Source organism: Lynx rufus, unplaced genomic scaffold, assembly GCF_022079265.1.
Source record: "Lynx rufus isolate CCGP_SWC_20201006 ecotype Redwood Valley unplaced genomic scaffold, mLynRuf1.p SCAF_8, whole genome shotgun sequence".
Taxonomy (NCBI): domain Eukaryota; kingdom Metazoa; phylum Chordata; class Mammalia; order Carnivora; family Felidae; genus Lynx; species Lynx rufus.
Window position 1 is genome coordinate 95,679,909 of NW_025814896.1, and position 23,911 is coordinate 95,703,819.

Genomic DNA, 23,911 nt, shown 5'->3' on the forward strand with positions numbered 1-23,911 from the left:
TCATTTACTTAACCAATTCTTCATAATTTAACATTTAGATTGTTTGCAGGGTTTTTTAATGTAATTAAGGAATGTGTTCTCAAATGTTTTTATGGGGAGAATCCCCCTTCCATCTCTTCCTTTTTTAAGTATAGGTACCCAGTAATATAATCTGCAATTTCTGGACCAGAGTTCTGGAGGTTAAAAGGCTCTTCATGGCTAGTCGGGAGAAACCTTTCACTTTGAATGCCTAGATAATTATCTGGCATAGAAAGTACACACATATGTTGGTTACCTATTGGTGTTCATATTTAGGATCAAAAAGAAATGCCCTCAAACTAGAAATCATGTTGGCGGGCTAAATTCATTAGTGCATAAGCAAAAGAGGATAGATGGTTCAGTTAATTATTACTTGTCAATCTGCCTTGACAATCCTAGATAAACAATAAATTGTGCTTGTCTCAGAGTCGTTTTGACACACAAAAGAAAAGATACAATTGTTGCCAGGTCATTCATATAACACATACTGAATAAACAAATAGAAACTGAACCCCAGTGATTCAAATAACCTTCAATGATGTTTTGAAACTGGAAAAATTTCTCTGAGATCCTCAGCTGGCAATCCTACATGGCCTCAGAGAGCAGCACTGCCTTTAACATTTCTGTAAACGATGTGAACATTTTCTTAACAATGCTCTTTAAAGCTGAAGATCAAGAGATTCCCCAGTAGTATTATTTTGACAGCCAAAACTAGGAAGGCACATCACCTTTGATGTATTTTTATTCCCTAAACTCAGTGATTGAGCTGCCATTAAAGATAGCTTTAAAAAAAATGAAATGAACCCTAGTCCGAACCTGATAATGAAGTGGCAGATATGCACTAAGCAAAAATCAGAAGAGTTTGATTTCCCATGTTTGTAATTGTCATTGAATATAGGGGCAAGCAATATCAGAAGACTGAAGTCTGGGTTTTCCTCTGCTGCTTAACTAACTTCTATCCATGCAGGCTACTTGTCTGTGTCTTGGTTTTTACATTTTCCCCAGCAATATTTGAGTGCCTTTTATAGGCCAAACATTTGCTAATAAGTCAAGGGCCACTAAACAAGATCGGGTTTCCTGCTCTCAATAGATACAATACATGCTTAAATATGTAACTCCAGTACAGTATAATAAGTATTGATGATAGGAGGGGATAGGGGCTTGTGGGAACAGATAGGAGACATCGCCTAGAGAGCTGGATGGAATAGGTTCCAGGAAGATGGGCCATGTTGAGTGAAAGGGTAGGGTAGAAGGGGGGTACTCCAGTATTTCATGCAGAAAGAACACCATACACAAAGTCCTGGCAGCTAGAGAGAGGACAAGGGAAGGTAGATGGTTTACAAAATTCAGTGGAGTTCTGTGAGTCTGACTCAGAGTTCAATAACAAAGGTTTCCATGGCAAACTTCATGGATGTGACAGGTCTCATGTTTTGCACACACAGGAGCTGAAGGACCCTCACTGTCGGGATGAGATGGCAGCCGCCCGAGGGGCTCTAAAGAAGAATGCCACAATGCTGTACACAGCCTCCCAAGCATTTCTCCGCCACCCAGATGTTGCTGCCACCAGAGCCAACCGAGATTATGTGTTTAAACAAGTCCAGGAAGCCATTGCTGGCATCTCCAATGCTGCTCAAGCTACCTCGCCCACCGATGAAGCCAAAGGCCACACAGGCATCGGTGAGCTGGCTGCAGCTCTGAATGAGTTTGATGTAAGTGTCCCAGTGGTGCACACAGAGGGGTATACACTTGCATTGAAAAAAATGATTGGGGGATGAAGGGCCACAGTAGCATACATGAATTTACCCCTCGTAGAGGCTTAGGATAAAAGGTAAATTATATCCTATTTCTGTTGATGGGAATCCAACATAGTGGCAGAGCCTAGTTTTCTTGTATTCAAAGGATCTAACAACAATGTTGAAGAGGACCTGAGGTTAGGCAAGCAGAAGCCCCGTAAATCATTAACTTTTTTTTATCCCACTGGTTATTTAGGGACCATTCATCACTTGGATGATGATCTTTATTTTTAAGGGGACAAATGTCATAAGCAATGTAGGTATAGGTTGCCTCTATGTTGTGCCTGGGTGAAGAACTACCCTCAATGTCTTCATTTTAAATCATTGACAAACGTTGTTGCCCACTGATCCCACATGGGATCGCCATCTTCCTTGAATAGACCCCTCTGGGTAATGCCTCTGCAGGACCCATGAATGACCCACATTCTGCACCTGCTGTTTCCGGGGGTGTGTCCCAATAAGCGAAGCAGTAGGAAGATGGCATCAAAGTGAATGGGAGGCATGCATGTAATCAGTACCCCAGGATGAGAGCCCTCACTTCTGGATCAGGATATGGGCCCACCTATGGGATGCTGGAATTCATCTGAGTTCATTCTGTGTTCAGTGTGAGAGTCTAAGTGTGTTGTGAGAACTACCAAGATTTAAAATAGTTGGTATCTGCGTTCAAGGATTCTATTTCCCTGTAAGGAGATGGGAGAAGTAGAATGTATTAAATACCTTTCAAGTGATAAAACACAGTATTAAAGAAATTCATAAGAGAAAAATAGGTTACTTAACAGCTGTGGAGAAAGATGATGAGCTTGCTTTTGGATCTGTTGACATGAATTTTTGTCAGGAGGTGACTGGCTAGAGAAGAGAATCGGGAACAAAGCAGTGATTGCTAGAGACCTAAAGCTGGAAGATCTAATGGAGGAATAATTATGATACTTGAACTAGCTGTTTTCCCAGGGGTGTCTCCTCTTTTAGTTTTTCATTTAGTCAAAATATAATAGAGATAGCTTAGACCATATACTGTTTCCTATTTTTTTTTCTTTTCTTTTTTTTTTTTTTTTGGTCAAGATTAAATACAGTAAATTTAAAGTGACTACCACAGGATTGCCTGGGTGGCTCAGTTGGTTAAGTGTTGGGAGAGAAAGTTAATAACTCACATATCACATTCAACTGATTTCATGCAAGTGACAGACTATATTTATTTAAAGATATTTGGAAATTTAGGGGGACCTGGGTGGCTCAGTTGGTTAAGTGTCCGGCTTCGGCTCAGGTCATGATCTAATGGTTTCTGGGTTTGGGCCTGGCTTTGGACTCTGTGCTGACAGCTTGGAGCCTGGTGACTGCTTCAGATTGTGTGTCTCCCTTTCTCTGCCCCTCCCCACTCGTGCTTATGCTCGCTCTCTCTTTCAAAAATAAATAAACATTAAAAAAATATTATTTAAGTATTTACCACAGGTATTGGGGGTTAATATGTAATTCACAAAGTTTGAGGCGACTCCATTGGAGCTAATAGAGTTCAGTAAGGTTATCAGTTTTAAAATAAACATATGTCCACAGATTTGCAAAGTGCAAAAACAGAGTCATGGAAAAACAGATCCTATTTTTTAAAAAAATGATCCTGTTGATAGAAATGAAAAGTAGTTTGTTGGCTTTATTTTATTCCTTATTTCCTTATAAATGTTGGAAATAATCCTGATACAGATGTGGAGGACTAGAAACAAACAAAACAAAAAAAACTGAGTGGCAAGTTCTACTTTTGGGTATAATATCACAATGAAATCACAAGCCTGGGTAGGAAAACTATTGATTCTTAATTTTTACAACGTTCAGACAATCCCAATAAGAATTCTGAGAGTTCTTTTGCAACTTGACAGAGTAATGATGAAGTTTTTTTTCTGGACTAAGAATGAATAAGCCCACATTTTAAGGAGATGAAAATGAGCGGGTGATGTACTCGATATTAAAACATTCTAATGCTACATTAATTTTAAGTGTGCATTAGACCAAAAAATGCCTAGTCAAGTTAAACGGAATAGAAAATTGCAAACAATCTCCAGTACAAGATTATTTTGTGAAATGATAGTTTTTAAAATTAGTAGGTGGATTAGTCAGATTTTGACAAAACTATATTTTTATAATCCTATGTTAATTTCAAAAAGTAAACAGTAAACCCTGCCAACACCTAGTAATAGGAGTAGAAGCACTGAATGCGGAGAACTCCCTGGAAGGACAGTCAGACCCTTCAGCTGCTGCCACCTTCTGCCCAAGCGTGAGGACTCCACCTTCCCATTTTCTTTTTATCCAGAACCTTCTCACTGAAAGGAGCTTTTACTGAAAATGAGGTTCACAATACAAAAGGCTTTGTACTCATAAAATAAAACTTAAGCCTGTATGGGGAAAATCTATTAGCAAAGTATGTTGGAAATACTTAAACATTTGAAATGTTGGTGTGTGTGTGTGTGTTTTTTTTATTTTATTTTTTAATGTTTATTTATTTTTAAATATGAAATTTATTGTCAAATTGGTTTCCATACAACACCCAGTGCTCATCCCAACAGATGCCGTCCTCAATACCCATCACCCACCCTCTCCTTCCTCCCACCCCCCATCAACCCTCAGTTTGTTCTCAGTTTTTAAGAGTCTCTTATGTTTTGGCTTCCTCCCTCTCTAACCTCTTTTTTTTTTCTTTTTTTCTTTTTTTCTTCCCCTCCCCCATGGTCTTTTGTTAAGTTTCTCAGGATCCACATAAGAGTGAAAACATACGGTATCTTTCTCTGTATGAATTATTTCACTTAGCATCACACTCTCCAGTTGCATCCCCATTGCTACAAAAGGCCATATTTCATTCTTTCTCATTGCCATGTAGTATTTTGTTTTTTTAACTGTAGTGATACGCTGTGCAAATACGGCTTTGGGAGGTTAATACAGAAATGTAAGTTTCTTACAGAACATGACATATTAACTAAGTAATTCACTGTATTTTAACTATTATACTAAGTAAATTTTGTTGAAATAAGTGTATTATGTTTATTCTATGCTTATAGAATACCAGACTACTCAATTATATATTAGCTAAGTATATTAATCAAGTAATATTTTATTAATAAATGTATACTGGTTCACAAGCTATATAAATAACTAAAGCATTATCTAATGTTTAAAACTTTATGTCTCAGAGATTGACAAATGTTTAAAAGTTCATTTCTCAGAGATTGACAAAAATCATCAGGGAGAACTATCTAAATTGGTGATTTATAGATAGTAATTCAATTGGGTATGGTTCCCTAAAAATTTAGTAAGTGCAATTTCAGTACTTTGTCAAAAATAGTAATGCTAATAAAGTATTACAGAATATGACCAGATATAAGGTAATTAGCCATTTGTAGATTTGTTGATTTTTTTCCACCATTTGACACCAGCAAATCTAGACAGTCCTTAAGGATATTTGAAATTATCACTAAAAATTAATGTTCTCCTTCTCTTGGTGACAGAATTCTCCATTTCTGTTCTTTAGTTGCATAATGAATACTTTGGTATTTTTTTTCCTGCGGACATATTGACTTGAAATTGATTTTTGAATTCAGACATCTGTCTTATATCCTAAAAGCTATTCTCAGATATTAAACAAATTGATACCACATTGGGAGGGAAACTCACTCAAACTTCCTGTGAATTAGTTTTCTGGCAATATCCCTTCCTGATGCTAGGTTTACTGACTTGCCAACGTGAAGGAGATTTTAAAAAGTAAAGTATGTTTGAGATCCTGAAGTGAAAGGAACTAGAGAAATACACAAGTTCATTGTGAGCATGGCTAGCATGCCTTAATGTTCAATTTCAAGCACGATTTGTATTAGTCATCAGTATGCAAAACCCAGTTTTATGGGCGGTAGGATGCAGAAGTGACCTAAAGTTTGATAGCTGACTAAAAACAAGGTAAAAATTAGTATTTTTACGTTAATTTGTTAAGTTGTAGGATTGATTTTTTTTTTTTTTTTAAATCTAGGTAGTTAAAATTGTGGCTCAATGCATGGTGACCTATTATTTTCTGGCACTATTTTTCTGCCTACATGAAGAGTTGATGTAGTGATTTATGAAGCAAAGGAATGAAGAAAAAACCCAGGATTTTAACAACTTGAAACTGTCAAGGGAGTTTCTAATGATAAAATAGCAAAGAGAAAATGATTGCTAATCAATGGAAAAATCAGCCTCTGTTTAAAATGTGGCAGCTTGAGGTAGTTAATTTTATTGGGTGAAACTACTAAGGAATACTAAAAAGAATTTTAAAAATATAATGACTACTCAGAAATAAATCTTATTAAAATGTCTATTTTACTGCCAGAAAACTTGAAAGAGTGAGAGAGAGGAAAATTAAAAGTTATTCCTACAGAATTTCTATTTTAAAGAGAAGAGAGTATACTATATCTTGTTTTTTGAAGCTTCTTTTGTAAATGAAGGCACTTGAGAAAAATGGAAATTAACACCATTCATGACCCAGTCTTTATAATGGGTAGCTATTTGCATTTTAAACGTTTGTTTTAAATCAGATAGTAAGTAAACACAATCTCAAATTCCTCTAACTTTATTACCTTCTTACTTGTGAATTTTCTTACTTTTCCCCACCTGCCCTGGGTATTTGCTTGATTGGTAATTATTTTCTTGGCCATTTAGTTTCTCTTTCTCCACTAGGAGAAATTCCCTCAGCCTATAGAAAAATGTATTTCTCTTCTACAGTCTAAGAAGAAAATAAAGCATTAGTCTACTATATTTACCATTTTTCTCATACTTCACTCTTCTCCTTACACAGTTCTTTAAGAACAGTTCTTAAATAAGTCAATTCCAGTCCTTGTTTCCATGTCTTGGCTACCACTAGCTCTTCCCTTTTTGAGCCTTGTCATCCAACTTTTACTGCCCCTCCTCTGTAACTCTGTGTTTGAATCTTTAAGGACCACCAAGTCTATGTGCTTTCACTTGCTAGTTCTCAACTACTTTAAATTTAGAATGGGGGGGGGTGAATTTTAATAGCATTAACCATATTCTTTTTTTTTCTTCATATTATTTCTGATTTGCAAGATTTATTTTTACTTGAAGAATAGGACAATCTGACCTCAACTACATTGAGTGAAATGTCACCATGACATACCAACGCTACATACATTGCCCTTGCTATTTCTACCTGATTTTTCATACCCTCTTTCCGCTGGTATTTCTTCCATTTTCTCCCTCTTCTTTCTTTTTAAGTATAATTGTGTGGATCTAATTGTAATTCTCTTACTGCTGGTATTCAGTGGATAGAAGTGTTGGAATGTGAGCATAAGACATCATGGAGCATCTGCATCACAGGCCAATGAGGATAGCAAAACTCTTTATCTGACAAGGTTAGGGCACATAGACCAACTACACTGATGGGAGAATTGTCCTCTGGGGAGCATCTCCATGTTACGGTGGTCACTGCCCTAAGGTGATTCCAACTATGTGCACTTCTCAGGTATATATGGACAATCTAGGAGATCTAGTTGGAAAAACGTGGTTAAGAAACAGGAGTAAGATGGTAACTCATTTCATAGCAAGACCCCAGCCCATTTTTGGGACATGGAGGTTTCTGGAGACCCAAGCATAATAACCCTAGCCCAGGGTTTAGAACCCAGGGTTGGAATACAGGCCCAGTGGAGAGCTGGAGTGCTAATACAGGTATCTTATGTAAGAAGACCAAATGCATGACCTCGTGCAGACCTATGCTTCAGGAGAGTAAAGAAGTAGAGTTTTTCAGTTGGCACCCTACTCTAAACATCTCTCTTAATACCTTTTGAATAGTGAGATTAATTCTTAGGTGCTCCTGTTGAAACCCTGATCCCTTAAGGAGCCGTGAACCAGAATCCTGGCTGGCTCAATGATTCTTAAAGGGTTTTATTGACTCATGGTCTCTCCAAGGAGGCAAGAAGGAATGCTTCCTTAAAGTAGTACATTTTCACAGAGCATCTTGTTGAGTTCCTTCCCAGTTCTAACCCTCCCTTTTACTGTGGAAATCAACATAGTTCTTCTTAGAGAGGCTTACCCTAGGTCTCCTCTTCTCCTGTGATACTCTGTAAAGTCATTCTGACTGCAGACATGTGGGAACACTCACATTAGGTTATGGAAAAGGTAAGCTTCCTATGTATTACATTAGCATGAGGACAGAAAAAAGAGGAGAAATCCCTGACAAAATACTGTAACCATACTGATGAAGAAAATTCAAGATACAGCTTATGTCCTAAAGCAGTTAGCAAGAAGCAAACCAAATGCATAAAAATGAAAGCCAGTAAGTAGAACCATTTAGCTTCTGGAAAGCAATTTTGGGTTCCTAATTCAGGTACTAAAAAGAGGAAGAAGGCAAATTCAGCAACTTTCTGTCTGAGTTTATGCCAATATTTTTTGAAGGCTTAACATCTGTAGAGTTGTATCTGTTGTTCTTTAATGCTTTTATTGGTACTTTTTTTTTTTTAAGTAAGCTCTATTCCCAACATAGGGCTTGAACTCGCAACCCTAATAACAAGAGTCGTATGCTCTACTGACTGAGCCAGTCTGGCACCCCTATTAGTACTCTTCAATAATCTCTGCCATATTCCTATCAAATGGTTCCCATTTAATGGCCTTTGGAAGTAGCCCAGGATATTGGGAAGAGCCCAGGACTTGGATTGCAGTGTGTGGCTACTGCTCCAAGCTCTGTAAAATTTTAAGAATGTGTGACCTTGGATTGCGGAGATAGTATCTCCAGGCCTTGGAAAAAGATTTAGCTACAGGATAGCTAAGATGATTAAGAGTATACAGTATGCCAAGTGAGATGTAAGAAGGAAGGACTGCAAGGTATAAAGGAGTAATACTCTGTAAACAGCTATAGTTACTGCGATGCATAAATGATGTGCTATACACTTACCTATGTAGTATGCACCTACATACTAGTGTGTGTTGGGGGATGGGTAAAATTAGGAAGAATCAAATCATAGAAGATTTCCTGGAGGAGGCAGTGCCTGAGTAGGAATTAACATGCTGATGTGTGAATGAGTATTTCTCAGAAAGAACACCATTTCATGTGGCAGCACTATTCAGTAAAATACTCAGTTCTGGAACCCAGGAATGAGGAGAAATCTGGCTGAGTGAGCTGGAGGCAGATCCTGGGGTGCTCTTTAGGCCTTGCAAGGCAAAGGGCTGAGCTTCAGCCTGAAGGCATTAGGAAGTTGCTGGTGCTCTAGGCAGGGGAATGCATGGTCAAATTTGTGTTTTTAAAGTGACCTCTGCCTACAGGGTGGAGAATGGACTGAGAAGGAGCAAAGCTGTAGTGTAGGAGGGTGGTTATGGTGAACAAGGTGACCAGTGCCCTAAATCCATTGTTGGAGGAGGAATAGAATAAATGGGTGGGTCTGAACCATGTTGAGGGAGGAGAGTGAACAGGCCTTGACAACTGTACTTTTCGTTTTCATGTATCAAAAGTTAATGTTTTGTACAGTAATCTTTAGTTAAAAAGACGAAACATTTTTTAATTCCAACTATGAAATCTGGGGAAGTTTCAGTTGTTTGTGGGATATTTGATTTTTTGCATAAAAAAACCTTCTTACACTTTTTTTTTCCTGGCTCTTTAATTCACATATATACACAACAGTATGATTATTAAATGCCTAGTAATTTACATAGATCTATATTTTGGATAATTTAAACTCTACATCTAGGATTTTCCTGATTTAGTTTAAGTTATTTATATGTAATTGAGCTTTCATCAGTATGTGCTTACTAATGCACATTTTACTTTTTAAAAACTAAATTTTAGACACACTTTTAAAAAAGTGGGACATGGATTTTCCCATCTGAGAGGACATAGTATCAATAACTGGGGGTGAGTAGGGTCCAGTGATTCTCATCTTTTCTCCAGATACTATCACAATTTACTGCCTCTAAATCTGTCTGCTCTTTTCTACTCTGGCAAATTAAACTCTTGAAAATGGCCTTTTAAGCTTTTCTGGCTTAATGTGGTATCACAGCATTCGTTATCATGCACTGACATCTGGTGGCCAAATCGAACATTAGGAACACTCCAGTGCATTTCTGTATGCCTGTAAACCTAGCACAACCTAAATATGGGCCAAGACTCTGAATGTAAATACGGAGAAGGTGAACTCTGCCTTCATAGAACTGTCAGTCAGCTTCAGGCACCCTTCTGCACACTAAAATTGTGCAATGGGAATTGCATTAATCCTTTTTGGAAAACTAGCTCTAGGAAAGTGGTAAAGATGGATACAGAGGCAGATGAGTTTGCAAGAAGAGAAGCTCCAGGCAGGAGGTAGAGCTGAGGGTCGTTCTGCTGGCTGTGTGTGGGACCAGGTCAGCCAACATCAACCAACAACATACTCTCTGCTTCCTGAGTCATACTACATGCCTCCCCAGGACCAGTTTATCCAGTATCCTCATTTTTTGTCCAAGAAATCTTACTGTGGGACACTGACCCCTCCAGTGGCTTCTTGTCTGCAAACAGCTTTTTTTTTTTTTTAATTTTTTTTTTCAACGTTTATTTATTTTTGGGACAGAGAGAGACAGAGCATGAACGGGGGGAGGCGCAGAGAGAGAGGGAGACACAGAATCGGAAGCAGGCTCCAGGCTCTGAGCCATCAGCCCAGATCCCGACGCGGGGCTCGAACTCACGGACCGCGAGATCGTGACCTGGCTGAAGTCGGACGCTTAACCGACTGCGCCACCCAGGCGCCCCTGCAAACAGCTTTAATTTAAGGTGTTGTAAACCAGGAATATTTTCTGATTGTATCATTTAAATTTTTATTTCTTAAAAGCTATTTCAAGGAAATATCCCAAGACAATTTAATTTTCTCTTCTATATTTCACTTAGTAAATATGGAGCTACAAAAATCATTGAGAAAAAAAACAATATGATTTGAAATATTAGAAAGTTGTATTTGAAATCTCAAATCCTTATTAGCCTCCATGTTGTCTGTAATTAAAATCATTATATTTTCAATCTTTTTATTTCTTTTCACAAGATAAAATGAAAGAATCTTTTTTTCACCGAAAAATGTTTTCCTTTTTTTTTTAATTTTTTTTAATGTTTATTTATTTTTGAAGGAGAGAGGCAGAGCGTGAGTGGGGGAGGGGCAGAGAGAGAGGGAGACACAGAATCTGAAGCAGGCTTCAGACTCTGGGCTGTCAGCACAGAGCCCGATGCGGGGCTCGAACTCATAAGCTATGAGATCATGACCTGAGCTGAAGTTGGATGCCCAACCGCCTGAGCCACCCAGGTGCCCCAATAATGTTTTCCTTTGAGAATATTGGCAGATTCTGTGCATATGAGCTCACCTTTATTTCAAATAATTAGTTCTAAATGTAACTGATTATTGGTGTAATGGATCATCATATTCTACATTGTCTAAACGTGGGATGGCAAATACCATGTTGATTATTATCTAATTAGTTACACTTTAAAATTGGGGAACCGAATGAGCTCTTTTATCTAGTGAACTATTTAGTGGTGAAAAATAGGATTTATTTAAAATATTGACCTCCTTAGTCTTAGTTTCTTTCGTGATTTCTTACATTAGAAGTGCTTGTCTTAGCCCTTCAGGATTATACCTTTCCCTTTTATGCACTCTCCATGTTACAAGTAGGCATATATTCAGTACTCATTTATAGGATTTGGTTTGATTCCATGATGAAGTAAACACGTGTGCTCATGCACACACACACCTGCTCCTCCCCCCTAAAAACACTAATTTTGATTTCTTATTAACCAAACTGCTTAATATACATCCTGAACTTCTCCGACAGTATTTTCTGGAAACTTTACTGTAACCTATTGAGTCCCATTGTTTATTTATCCAAATGTTCTCTGGGGCTGTTTTGTTCTTACTGCACACATTCATTGAGCTAAGAACGGAGGGGAACGGTTACCCACAGATGCAAGTGTGGTAGTAAATTTGTCAGGTGGCTAACATCACTGAGGGCACGACTGGGGCACGCCATGCTAGTCGTGCTTGTTACAGTGGTCATACTTGTGGACAATGGCACAGCATGGCGTAGGACAAACAGAACAAGCTTGTGTTTATTTTTTTTAAAACGTTTATTTATTTTTGAGACAGAGAGAGACAGAGCATGAACAGGGGAGGGACAGAGTCTGAAACAGGCTCCAGGCTCTGAGCTGTCAGCACAGAGCCCGACGCGGGGCTCGAACTCACAGACCGTGAGATCATGACCTGAGCTGAAGTTGGACGCTTAAGCGACCAAGCCACCCAGGCGCCCCAACAAGCTTGTGTTTAAAATTTTTTTTTTCTTTCAACGTTTTTATTTATTTTTGGGACAGAGAGAGACAGAGCATGAACGGGGGAGGGGCAGAGAGAGAGGGAGACACAGAATCGGAAACAGGCTCCAGGCTCCGAGCCATCAGCCCAGAGCCTGACGCGGGGCTCGAACTCACGGACCGCGACATCGTGACCTGGCTGAAGTCGGATGCTTAACCGACTGCGCCACCCAGGCACCCCAACAAGCTTGTGTTTAAATCTGACCATACAACTCTTCCCTCCTTGCCTTTGTTTCTGCATCTATAAAATGGGGTAAAAATGTTGACTTACCAAGATGGTGATAATAGTTATATGGGATAACCATTCTTAGATGCCTCATCCTTGGTGGGCACTTAGAAATGCTAGTTGTCTTTTGCTCCTACTTCTCTTAACAGAAGTCACAGACAGATGTCTTCCATCCAAAGTTACTGTGGAAACTATTGGCTAGAAAATGCTTAGAGAACAGTTCCTAACTGAAAAGTTGTGTTCTTTCTTGGTCACATCCAGACCTCCAAGAAAAGTCTGGCCAAAGTGTAGATTAAATTACCCCCTGGCCTAAGAATTAATTTCTTAAAATTTTTTATTGCAGTATAGTTGACACATAATGTTATATTAGTTTCAAGTGTGCAACATTGATTCAACAGTTCCATACATTATACAGTACTGACTACACTAAGTCTAGCTACCATCTGTCACCATACAACATTATTACATACCATTGATTATACTCCCTATGCTGTACTCCTCCTCATGCTTGTGACTTAAAGTTGAGCTTTAGTACCTCTCAATCCCCTTCACCTATTTTGTCCATTCCCCCTCCCCCTCCCTCTGGCAAACACCAGTACCCTTCAGTCCATTTCTGGTTTGTTTTGTTTTTTTAGGTTCCACACATAACTGAAATCATATGGTATTTGTATTCCTCTGCCTGACTTACTTCACTTAGCATAATACCTTCTATGTCCATCCATATTGTTGCAAATGGCAGAATCTCATTCTATTTTTACAGCTAAGTAATATTCCTGTGTGTGTGTACACGCATATGTACACAGCACATCTTTATCCATCTATTGATGGACATTTCAGTTGCTTCCATATCTTGGCTATTGTAAATAATGCTATAGTGAACATAGGGGTTCATACTTCTTTTCTAAATTTTTTTTTTTTTTACATTTATTTATTTTTGGGACAGAGAGAGACAGAGCATGAACTGGGGAGGGTCAGAGAGAGAGGGAGACACAGAATCAGAAGCAGGCTCCAGGCTCTGAGCCATCAGCCCAGAGCCCGACGCGGGGCTCGAACTCACGGACCGCGAGATCGTGACCTGGCTGAAGTCGGACGCTTAACCGACTGCGCCACCCAGGCGCCCCCATACTTCTTTTCAAATTAGTGTTTGTTTTCTTTGGCTAAATAGTAGTAGAATTATTGGGTCATATAGTATTTCTGTGTTTAATTTTTTGAGGAGCTTCCATACTGTTTTCATAGTGATTGTACCAATTTACATTCCCACCAACAGTGTACAAGGGTTCCCTTTCTCCAAGGATAATTTTTTTTAATGTTTGTCTATTTTGAGAGAGAGAGAGAGAGTGAGGGAGCAGGAGCAGAGAGAGTGCAAATCTCAATCAGGTTCCGTGCTGTCAGAGCAGAACCTGAGGTAGGGCTTGATCTCACAACTGTGAGCTGAAATCAACAGTTGGACCCTTGACTGACTAAGCCACTCATGTGCCCCTCTCCAAGGATGAATTTTAATGAGTGAAATCATAAGTCTAGTGTTAGCACTAGGAATGTAGGTTTCTCCCTTGTGTTTATTTGGTAATTCGTATTGCTTCTGATGTGGTGAAAGACCCCTTTATCTTCCTATTAAATATCAGAGTTATTCAGGTTTGGTGGTCTCTTAAGATTCTCCTAGTACACCAAGAAGGAAAAGAGTGGCTGACAGAAAGGGGTAAAAATGGAAGATGAAATGATGGCAAAGATTGGTGTTCTTCCTTCATCCAAGAACCATAACGCAAAGGAATATATAATTATTTTTTAACATGTTCTACCCAGGTGATAACTCTACCACAGTTAATTAGCAAGGCATGACACTTGTTTTAAAAAGCCTAATACAAAAGATAAGGAAAAAACACTGTGAAAAGACATTATTAATGCCTACACTTAATGCTCAGCTTTTCTATCGCCAATATTCTCTTAAAAACCTCCAGGATTAAACCCCTCAGTTGTGATGAGGAGAAGAATGGATCCATATTCCTGGAATAGAACATAGAGACGTAAATCAGAGGGAATTTCTAATGCCTGGATGATACAGAGAATCAAAGATTAGTAATAATCTCCTTTTATTGTTGAGTTCATATAACCCAATTTGTAAAATAACCCAATTTAGGAGTGCAGAAAGTGATTTCCGAAGAACTCACTTAGTTCAAAGTGATAGAAATAATTATCCTTCTAGCCCAAGTATGGATATGTCTTTCTATTTCAGAGGTATTGGCCAAGAATGGTACACGAAGTGCTGTCCTCTCAATTTCTGTTAAGTCCCTAAAAATACTCCCCCCACAATAATGGTGCAATCTAAGTATAAGAATGTGCTTGTGGGGCGCCTGGGTGGCTCAGTTGGTTGAGCGCCCAACTCAGGCTTATGATTCATGGGATTGAGCCCTGCATCAGGCTCTGTGCAGACAGCTGACAGCTTGGAGCCTGCTTTGGATTCTGTATTCCCTTTCTCTGCCCCCCACTCACACTGCTTGCTCACTCGCTCTCTCTCAAAACTAAACAAACACTAAAAAAAAAAAAAAAAAAAAAGAAAAGAAAAGAAGAATGTGCTTGCTATGCAGGTGCGGCTTCCAGACAGGTCCTGTCTTCTCCCTCTCTTCCTAGTTTGCCTCTCTTCAGCTTTTCTTTGAAGAAATTCTGCAGCTGACATGCTTGTCTCCCAGGCCCATGCTTTTAGTATATTCTCTGAAAGGATGAGACACACACGTACATCTGTCTGAGGTGTCTTCCTGTCCTCTTCGTACTTCATGCTTAGCCTTCATCATACTTCTTAAGCTTATTCTGATTGCTGAGGGCCACTAAGCTGGTAATGACCTTGGTGTTATTTTTTTTTAAGGTTTTTTATCTTGAGAGAGAGTGTGAGTGGGGGAGGAGCAGATAGAGAGAGAGAGCATCCCAAGCAGGCTCTGTACCCAGAGTGGAGCCCCACGCAGGGCTAGATCTCAAGACCGCGAGATCACAACCTGAGCAGATACCAAGAATTGGAGGCTTAACTGAGCCGCCTAGGAACCTCTTCTTGGTGTTATTTTCTTTTACTTTTCCTTCTCAGTTTTTGATGTATGTTTAGAAATTTAAAAATAAGCTTTCATGATCATATATTGTATATAATGTACACAATTTTTTCCACATAAGAAAAAAGCTGTGATCTTTCCTCCTTTCATTTTTCTTTTGTTCTAAATACATCTTACAGCTTCATTTCTTCCAGGAGATGCTTATGCATATTATTTGAAAGACCAAATGAATTCCTAGTTGGGAAGTTTGAACTAATTGCAGTGACCCCCTAGGATACTTTCTAAACCTAGCAAAACTGACCAGATTTGCACATAAGTTAAGAATCTTCTTTACCTGAAAACAAGTATTACTCTGAAGAATATTTGCATATATTGGTTTGAATGAATGCTGCGAAGATTTTTAAATCCTCCATTTGCTCAAAATAGTCTTTTTGGCATAGCATTTAAACAGAAGCATCATCAACCAGAAAAGTTTTCTCAGAAATTTCTTTCATTTTTTTTAAACAAAGATCTCTGACAGATGTGAAGAAAGATGTCATTTGTGGATATCTGACGTAGATCTCCTAGGGTGAAAAAGGTAATGTGCTTGATCTGTTACTAGCCTCCTAAATGTGGCTGCCCTTTGGTCTGTGGATACAGGCTGGTTTTATTTTCACACTCTCTCAAGCCTCACATACCAGAATCACTTTTAAAATCTGGAGCAGCGAAATAAGCCAAAAGTGACACAAGGAAGATGCAGACTTAATACTAACATTCTAGGGGCGCCTGGGTGGCTCAGTCGGTTAAGTGTTCAACTTCAGCTCAGGTCATGACCTCACATTTTTCAAGTTTGAGTCCCACGTGGGGCTCTATGCTGACAGCTCAGAGCCTGGAGCCTGCTTTGGGTTCTGTGTCTGCCTTTCTCTCTACCCCTCCCCTGCTCGTGCTTTGTCTCTGTTTCTCCAAGTAAATGAACGCTAAGGAAAAATTTAATACTAACACTCTAGCACCTAAGAAATCACTTCCCTGCAGTAGGTAAATTTGAAAAAAAAATTGTAGTGAAAACACCCAATAAACCTGAATGTATGTTTTATGTGAATATATATGAGTATGAATTATAACATATATAAACTCACACCAGATGTTTATGGTTTTTCTTTGGCTTGTGATGACTGTTAAGGGTTTATTCACCTATATTTCTTCCCAAACTTTGACAAGTGATTCCTTAATTAAAAAATATATTTTACTTGAAAATATTGGAAACTGTTCACAGATATACTGCAAATATAAAAATAATCAATACCTCTATGTTCTTTAAGCTTCACGTGCTGTTAGTGTTTTACCCCATTTACCGTGTTGTGTGTGTGTGTTCTCTCTTTGTCCTTCAGGCACACAGACTCCTTAATTGTCAAATGGGTAAAGTCAGCTTTATTATATATGCTTACACACATAACAGACACTCTTTCCCTAATTATTTCTACTAAAAATTACAGATTTAAAAAAAAATTAACATTTATTTATTATTGAGAGACAGAGAGACATAGAGCATGAGACACAGAGCGGTAGAGAGACGGGGAGACACAGAATCTGAAGCAGACTCCAGGCTCCGAGGTGTCAGCACAGATCCCGATGCGGGGCTCAAACTCACGAACTGTGAGATCATGACCTGAGCCGAAGTCGGTCGCCTAACCAACTGAGCCACCCAGGTGCCCCCAGAATTACAGATTTTTTAAAAGGGATGACACCAGCACATGTATTAATTTGCTAGTTTTGCCTGGTTCAAAGTGTTATTTGATGAAGGCCTGTGGGTATGACACAATCTTCCCAAATACGGTCTTTACACAGTAACATCCATAAAAAAACTGTGTCGGGGTGCCTGGGTGGCTCAGTCGGTTAAAGCGTCAACTTCACCTCAGGTCATGATCTCACAGTCCGTGGGTTCGAGCCCCACGTCAAGCTCTGTGCTGACAGCTCAGAGCCTGGAGCCTGCTTTGGATTCTGTGTCTCCATCTCTTTCTGCCCCTCCCCCACTTGTGCTGTGTCTTCTCTGTCTCTCAAAAATAAATATTAAAAAATGTTTTTTAAAACTTGGGTCTTTGTAACTAGAAGGTTAGAGCAATCAGCTACCTAAGTTTGACTGACCTGAGTCAAGTTTGTTCCTGGTTGATCATGGTATAATATTGCATACTTGTTTTCAAGCATTTTATAAAGTTTAAGAAACATTTAAAAGGTGGCGGGAAAAGTGATGTTCAATTAGATGGTGTGAACAAAGAAAACTGAGGACATTTTCATAAGGCACTAAGTATTCTTGAGGAGTAAGAGGGAGCGAAACCTGCAGAATCTATTCATTTCTGAAGCTAATTCATCGCAAAGGCTTTTTTGTTCTTGGGAGCTCCATAAAACTTCAGAGTTGGTAAAGACACTGGAGGTCATGTGGTTAACTTACCATAAGATAGAAAGTCTGTACCTAGCATCCCTCATAGGTGGACCTTCTGCCTTTGCAAGATATTATTGGGAGGAAATCACTGGGGGTAATTTCTTGTTGTATTTTACAGAAGCTCTAATATTTGAGAAATAATGTTCCTTTTTACACCGAAATTTCCTAAGTAAATTTCCAAAGCACCTCATCTGTCCCCCCCTTCGTTAGCCTTTATCATATTTTATGAGGGTCATAAATACAAGTCTTACTTGCAAGATAGGGCTGGGAAATCCTTGAGGAGAAAATTCTATTGCAGTCTCCTCCACCCAGTCATCTTTCACCCATGATTAGTAGTTAATAAATATTTTGGAGTACTTGATTCTGCCAGATCTTCCTGTCATATCTCGACAGTGGCCTAGCAAGTGGTTTTCTTTCCATCCTTCCAACCTTCTTCAAACCATTTCTCACATTGCTACTAACTTCTTTCTAAAAACCAGAAGTGTCCATGTTTCTCTTCTGCTCTGACAAGAAAATTTAAAATTCTTTCTAGTGTCCCCACACAATACGGGTAGATCAGCTGTTGTTCATGGGTCTGGAAGCAGAGGAAGCCATTAGTCTTGTGTTTCAAATGGGACTAACTTGGTTACCTCTCTGTCTTTCCTGGTGCTTGAGCAGGTCTCTAAGCCTTCGTGTCTCCATTGGTAAAATGGTTACCTAGGTCGGTTATTAGAATTAATGGCATCATCTACAAAAACATTTTGTAGACTGGTTGAGGCAAACACTAAAACATGAGTTAACCCAGGTGCTAGTGAGATACAGTTTTTATTAAATTTTTGCATTAAAAATTTTTTAACATTGATTTCTTTTTGGAAAATGATCTACATTCAGTTCTTTGGTTAAAAGTTAGATACTGAGTTTCAAGGTTTGCTACTTTAACAAACTTTATATTATAAATTCAGTAGATATTGACAAATCTCCTGAAATAGACTCTACAATATTAGATATTTATAGTCAAAGGTAAAGAACTGCATTCAAATTGCCACACACTTGAAAAAGCGAATTAAAGTTTTATTATTGGTGAAACCTATGCTAAAAAATAAGGTATAAAACTGGTGTGTACTTGTGTTAGACCCAAACCCGTCAAATAGTTTCCCAAATCATGTCAAGTAATTTTGATTTACCATCTATTTCTTTTACTAATGCCAATAATACTAATTCTGCAGTTTGTTTGTTGTGGTCCTCTGAAGTCCATTGTGTTTTATTTATGATTGTGCATTTATAATTATGCAAATATGAATTGCACACAGATTAATTTTATCTGAGCATAATTGTTATGTATGATAAAATAGTCATCCTTTAGTGACCACTCTTTATATTCCTATGTAAGGAGTAACTAATTTAAAATCAGTACCTGGAGGGTATCTGTGTGCAGGAATGGACTGGGGAAAAGTGGAGAGATCCTTTGGAATTCCTATGCAATTTTCTATCTGTGTGCCATACTTAAGCTTTGCACAGCCTTGTAAATTACAGTAAGGAAGGGCTAATTTTCTCATCACTTAACTGCTGCCAGGCTGGAGCAGAATATTCTAGCAGATAAATAGCTGTGGCAAAACCACACACATTGTTAATAGTTTAAATTCATGTAGTACAGGCCTTACACAGGTGCCATGTGCAGAATAGATAAGTGGTGGGGAGAGCTGAGCCATTAATTTTTCCATTGAGATGTTGGCAAGGGTGAGGGGTGAGAGGCTATAGGGAAAAGCAAGAGGAGTCTCAGTGGCAGAAAGAACATAGCAATATCGATAAATTGAGAGAGACTAAAAGAAGAGACCAAAAGGAACTAACAATTAGTACTACACGCTGAGGTAAACAGCCCTTATCCAGCCAACAAAGCTAACACAGCTGCCTTTCCTTAGCAGATTGCTGAAAAGTAATAAGACTTTTCCTGTCTTTCAAGCAACTCCAACCCATGCCTTTCCACATGGAGTTTTTCATGAACAGTTAAAAGAAGCAGCAGATGTCCAAGTTTTTCATATGTTTTAATAATTCCTATCCTTTTGAATTGTATCCCATTAAAGAAATTACTTTGTGGTAGCAGTTTCAGTTCTGGTACATAACACTGCCTCACACTTAGTAAGCTCTCAAGAAGTGTTTGTGAAATTAAGAATATGGATGAAGGAATGACAGTACCTGCTGGATAGCAGATGAGGCCAAGTGAGTCAGTCAGTTTGGCCAAAGGGTTGTGATTACTGTCAGAACTTACATTTAAGGAAGGAGAAAAGGTACTGATATAGTGAAAAGTTGTTGATAATAATTTAAAATGATACATAATAATTATAGAACTAGAATAATAGCTATTTGACCTTGCCATGTACTTTAGCAAGGTCAAAGGTTAGGTTAGAATCAATGTATCTTTTATCTTGGAATCTTCGATTTTGGAGAGCTTAAAGTCATCAAGCCATCTGCCTTAGGAACCAGCCACTTGGGTAGGTTTAACTTTGGAGCTAACCCTTGTCATCCTAAAGCATCTCTTTCCACAGATGACTTCTTCCTTCAACATCCTGTTCCCTTGGACTTCCATGAATAACCTCATTTTGCTTCATTTTTTTCTTGCCTCTGACCATTATACCTCAGTATCCTTGGTTTTCTCTTCTTTCCTGCCACCTAAATAAGGCTTTTCCCTAGAGCTCTGTCCTTTGCCCCACCTGATTCCCACTAAACGGCCTCTTTTCTTGGAATCTCTTGTACCCTACATGTGTTTCTCTAGTACCAACCTCTCCCGAGCTCCAGACTTCTGTCCAGGTGCATATGTGACATGTTAATTTGGATGACTTCAAGCATCTAAAAAAGTTCTCAGACTAAATCTAGTTGTTTTTTTTTATCTCTCATCAATGCTAAATTTTCTTGTATTTTTCTTTTAGCTAAAGGTACTGTCTTTTTTTTTAATGTGATCATTCAGTCCAGAAAATTGAGAGTCTTCTCCACTCTCCTCCTCAGTTTATCTTGAAATCCTCTGACTCAGTTCCTTTTACAACTCTTGCTTTGGCCTCACACCTTCATCTTTGACCACTGGCTAGTTCAGGCCCATGTATTTTGCCTGGATCATTGCGATAATTTCCTAACTGCTTGTCCTGCTCCCCCTCCCAACTTCTTCCTTTATATTCCATTATCTCTGACAGTCTGCCTTTGAAAAAATGCAAACAGGGTGCTTTGCATTATTTACCAGCAAAATTCCATCTTCAGGATAAACTTTAAAGTTCTTAGCATGGCATCAAATTATTTCAGTAGGCCCCTGACTACCTCTCTCATTTCCTATCCTACTTTTCTTTGCCTTCCATTCTATGTTCTGTTACAATTGTTTGTTGTCAGATGTAGAGTGGCTATTTTGTTTGTGTGCTGCCGCTCATGGTATTTTCTCTGTCTGAACTTCCTTCTCTTTTTAACCTAATATATTTATATTCCTCCGTCTTTGAGTAGCTTAGTTTTTGAAGCTTAATTCTCTAAACAATGAAACCACTGTTACTTTGATGTTAGTATTATACTTGGTGCATATTAATATTAAATATGTTACTATGTCTCTGGTTTCATGTTTCCAAATGTGAGCACGGGGAGATTAAAAACCAGGTCTCATTTATATTTTCATCTGCACAGTTAGCACACAGACATGACATAAATGTTTCTTGAATGGGTACCGAAATGAATATGCTCACTGTTTTGATCTTAGTGGCTATGATTTATCCACTTAAAATTTCTTCTTAGCTTTCTGGACTATTGCCATATGCTATATTCTCTACAATAGATGTTCCATGTCTTCATGACCATTGTTAGGTTCCAAAAGAAATTCATGATCTTCTGGGTTGGGTTAACCCTTTTCAGGTATCTGTTTTCTTGTGTTATAAAAAGAATCTATGTAATTGAACTTGTTGCCAGTAGATGTACATTAAAATACAGAGTTCACAAGAGTACATGACATTCTCATTAGACACAAAGAATATTTTTTGAGCCATGCTATGGTATTTGAAAAGCAATTAACATATTGCACATTATTCCTGTGAGACACAAACTGTTTCTTTCCCATTTTAATTTGCCTGCTTAAAAAAAGACAGAAAAAGATAGATGAGTTTACACTCAAGGTGTATGCCTTTCCCTTGTGACCAATGAGCCAATTTCCTTTTCATATTTGCAGAATATTGATACAATTATTCTTTCATCAGACATGAAATTTGAGTGTATAACCAGTTTGTGGAAATCACCTAGTAATTTATTAGGTTGATAACAGCAATTAAGTCATAATTGCTTCTGAGAAATATAAATTGACTTTCTGTTTTAAATGGATAATTTAACATTCCAAACCACAGACCTGTAGTGTAACTAATTTCTGGGATAAGAAGTTTGTTTCTCCTATTATTAAACTAAAAAAAAAAAATCAACCTTTGATAATCCAGTAACGAATTATGCAGTTGCTGAATTCTTGGGTTCGTGTTATATCTTCATTCTTTTCCCTTGTTGCTAATTTTTTTTAATATTTATTTATTTTTGAGAGAGAGTGAAAGAGAGAGCACGAGCAGGGGAGGCACAGAGAGAGATGGAGACACAGAATCTGAAGCAGGCTCCAGGCTCTGAGCTATAAGCACAGAGCCTGACGCAGGGCTCAAACTCACAAACTGTGAGATCACGACCTGAGCTGAAGTCGGATGTCTAACTGATTGAGCCACCCAGGCGCCCCTAATCTTTTTTTTATATTTAAGGACATCACAGTGGAGGGAATTTTAGATAGAACTGGGACGTGTTGGTAGGACCATGGATTTTTCAATGATTGGACATGTGAAGACTGTACTTTCAGGGATTGTTTCTAAAGTTTGTCACTAGAGAAGTTTCTCTAAGTGTGGAGTCCCTGAAAGCATGAGGAGGGGGAATAGTGTCCCTTCCTGACTGTGAAGCTGACTCTGGGTGTTGTTTCTACAGCTGCCCTTGTCATTGATGATTGTTGCCTCCTCCTTTGGGGGACTAAGAGGAAAGTGGCCTGTTGTCTGAGTAGTTTCTTTAAAAAAAGAATTTATTTATTTATTTATTTATTTATTTATTTATTTATTTATTTATTTATTTTTAAATGACAGGATCTAGCAGTGGCCTTGAGACACTGTTATTTTTTTTTTTAACCTTTATTTTTGAGACAGAGAGAGACAGAGCATGAACAGGGGAGGGTCACAGAGAGGGAGACACAGAATCTGAAGCAGGCTCCAGGCTCTGAGCTGTCAGCACAGAGCCTGGGGTGGGGCTTGAACTCACAAACCATGAGATCATGACCTGAGCTGAAGTCGATGCTTAACCAACTGAGCCACCCAGGTGCCCCCCTTTAAAAAAGAATTTAAATAAATAAATGTAAAAGGCATTCTTTGCCCATAAACCATACAAAAATGCATAGCCAGGCCTAACTTGGCCTATAAGCCATTGCTAACTGACCCTGGTTTAATCAAACCTGCATGTGAGACTTTCAAGTATGTACGTTGCTGCTCTCAGTAACACTCCCCTCTTCACATAAACCGTCTATACTTAGTGCACACGTTGTGAATGCTTACTGGTGTAGCTTCTACCCTCTGGGAGTTCAGAAAAGCTCCTTTTTCAGATAAATTGGGATCAAGGATTTTACAGTGGCGGTTCACCAACCGGAGGATTTAGTGGCCTCAGCTAGTCTGCCTCACACTGACCACAGAAGTGACGTTTGTCATCACAAGAGGTGATGTACCCCATGTCAGTAATTCTGAATCTCAAGCTCACTGAGCCACGTCAAATATCAGGGTAGACCAATAGGTGCTTCCCTGACTGAAGGGCCACCCACCTGGATTCATCTGCAAATACTAGGTTCACTATAGTGCCATGTAATGCTCCAGAGGCCTTTTGATAAAAGTAGGAAAAATGACATTTTTGTTTATGAACCCTAAATCATCTGTTAATCATCAAGTATTTATCTGCTTGTGTGTGAAGCACTCAGCTGGGTCCAGAAGATACTCAATTGTAAGGAAAGCTTCCTAATCGGTGTGTGTGCGTTCTCTCTTTCTCTCTCTCAGTAAAGCAGAGCTTGTTAAGCATAGGCGAGTCAACTTGAGGAGTGGATGGCAAATTGTG

At 38.7% G+C, this 23,911-nt stretch overlaps 1 protein-coding gene and 1 non-coding gene across 8 annotated transcripts in view; both read left to right on the forward strand.

Annotated features, from left to right (window-relative positions):
• The window catches only part of CTNNA2 (catenin alpha 2), a 966,176-nt gene that overhangs the window by 216,395 nt on the left and 725,870 nt on the right, over positions 1-23,911 (forward strand). For all 7 annotated transcript variants that reach the window (XM_047068620.1, XM_047068618.1, XM_047068619.1 and 4 more), the window contains exon 5: positions 1,461-1,727. In XM_047068620.1, the coding sequence (XP_046924576.1) occupies positions 1,461-1,727 (267 nt within the window). The remainder of the gene's footprint in view (positions 1-1,460; positions 1,728-23,911) is intronic.
• Positions 22,613-22,824, forward strand: LOC124504511 (small nucleolar RNA U3). Its single transcript, XR_006960474.1, has one exon. It is a non-coding gene; the product is annotated as a small nucleolar RNA U3 (small nucleolar RNA).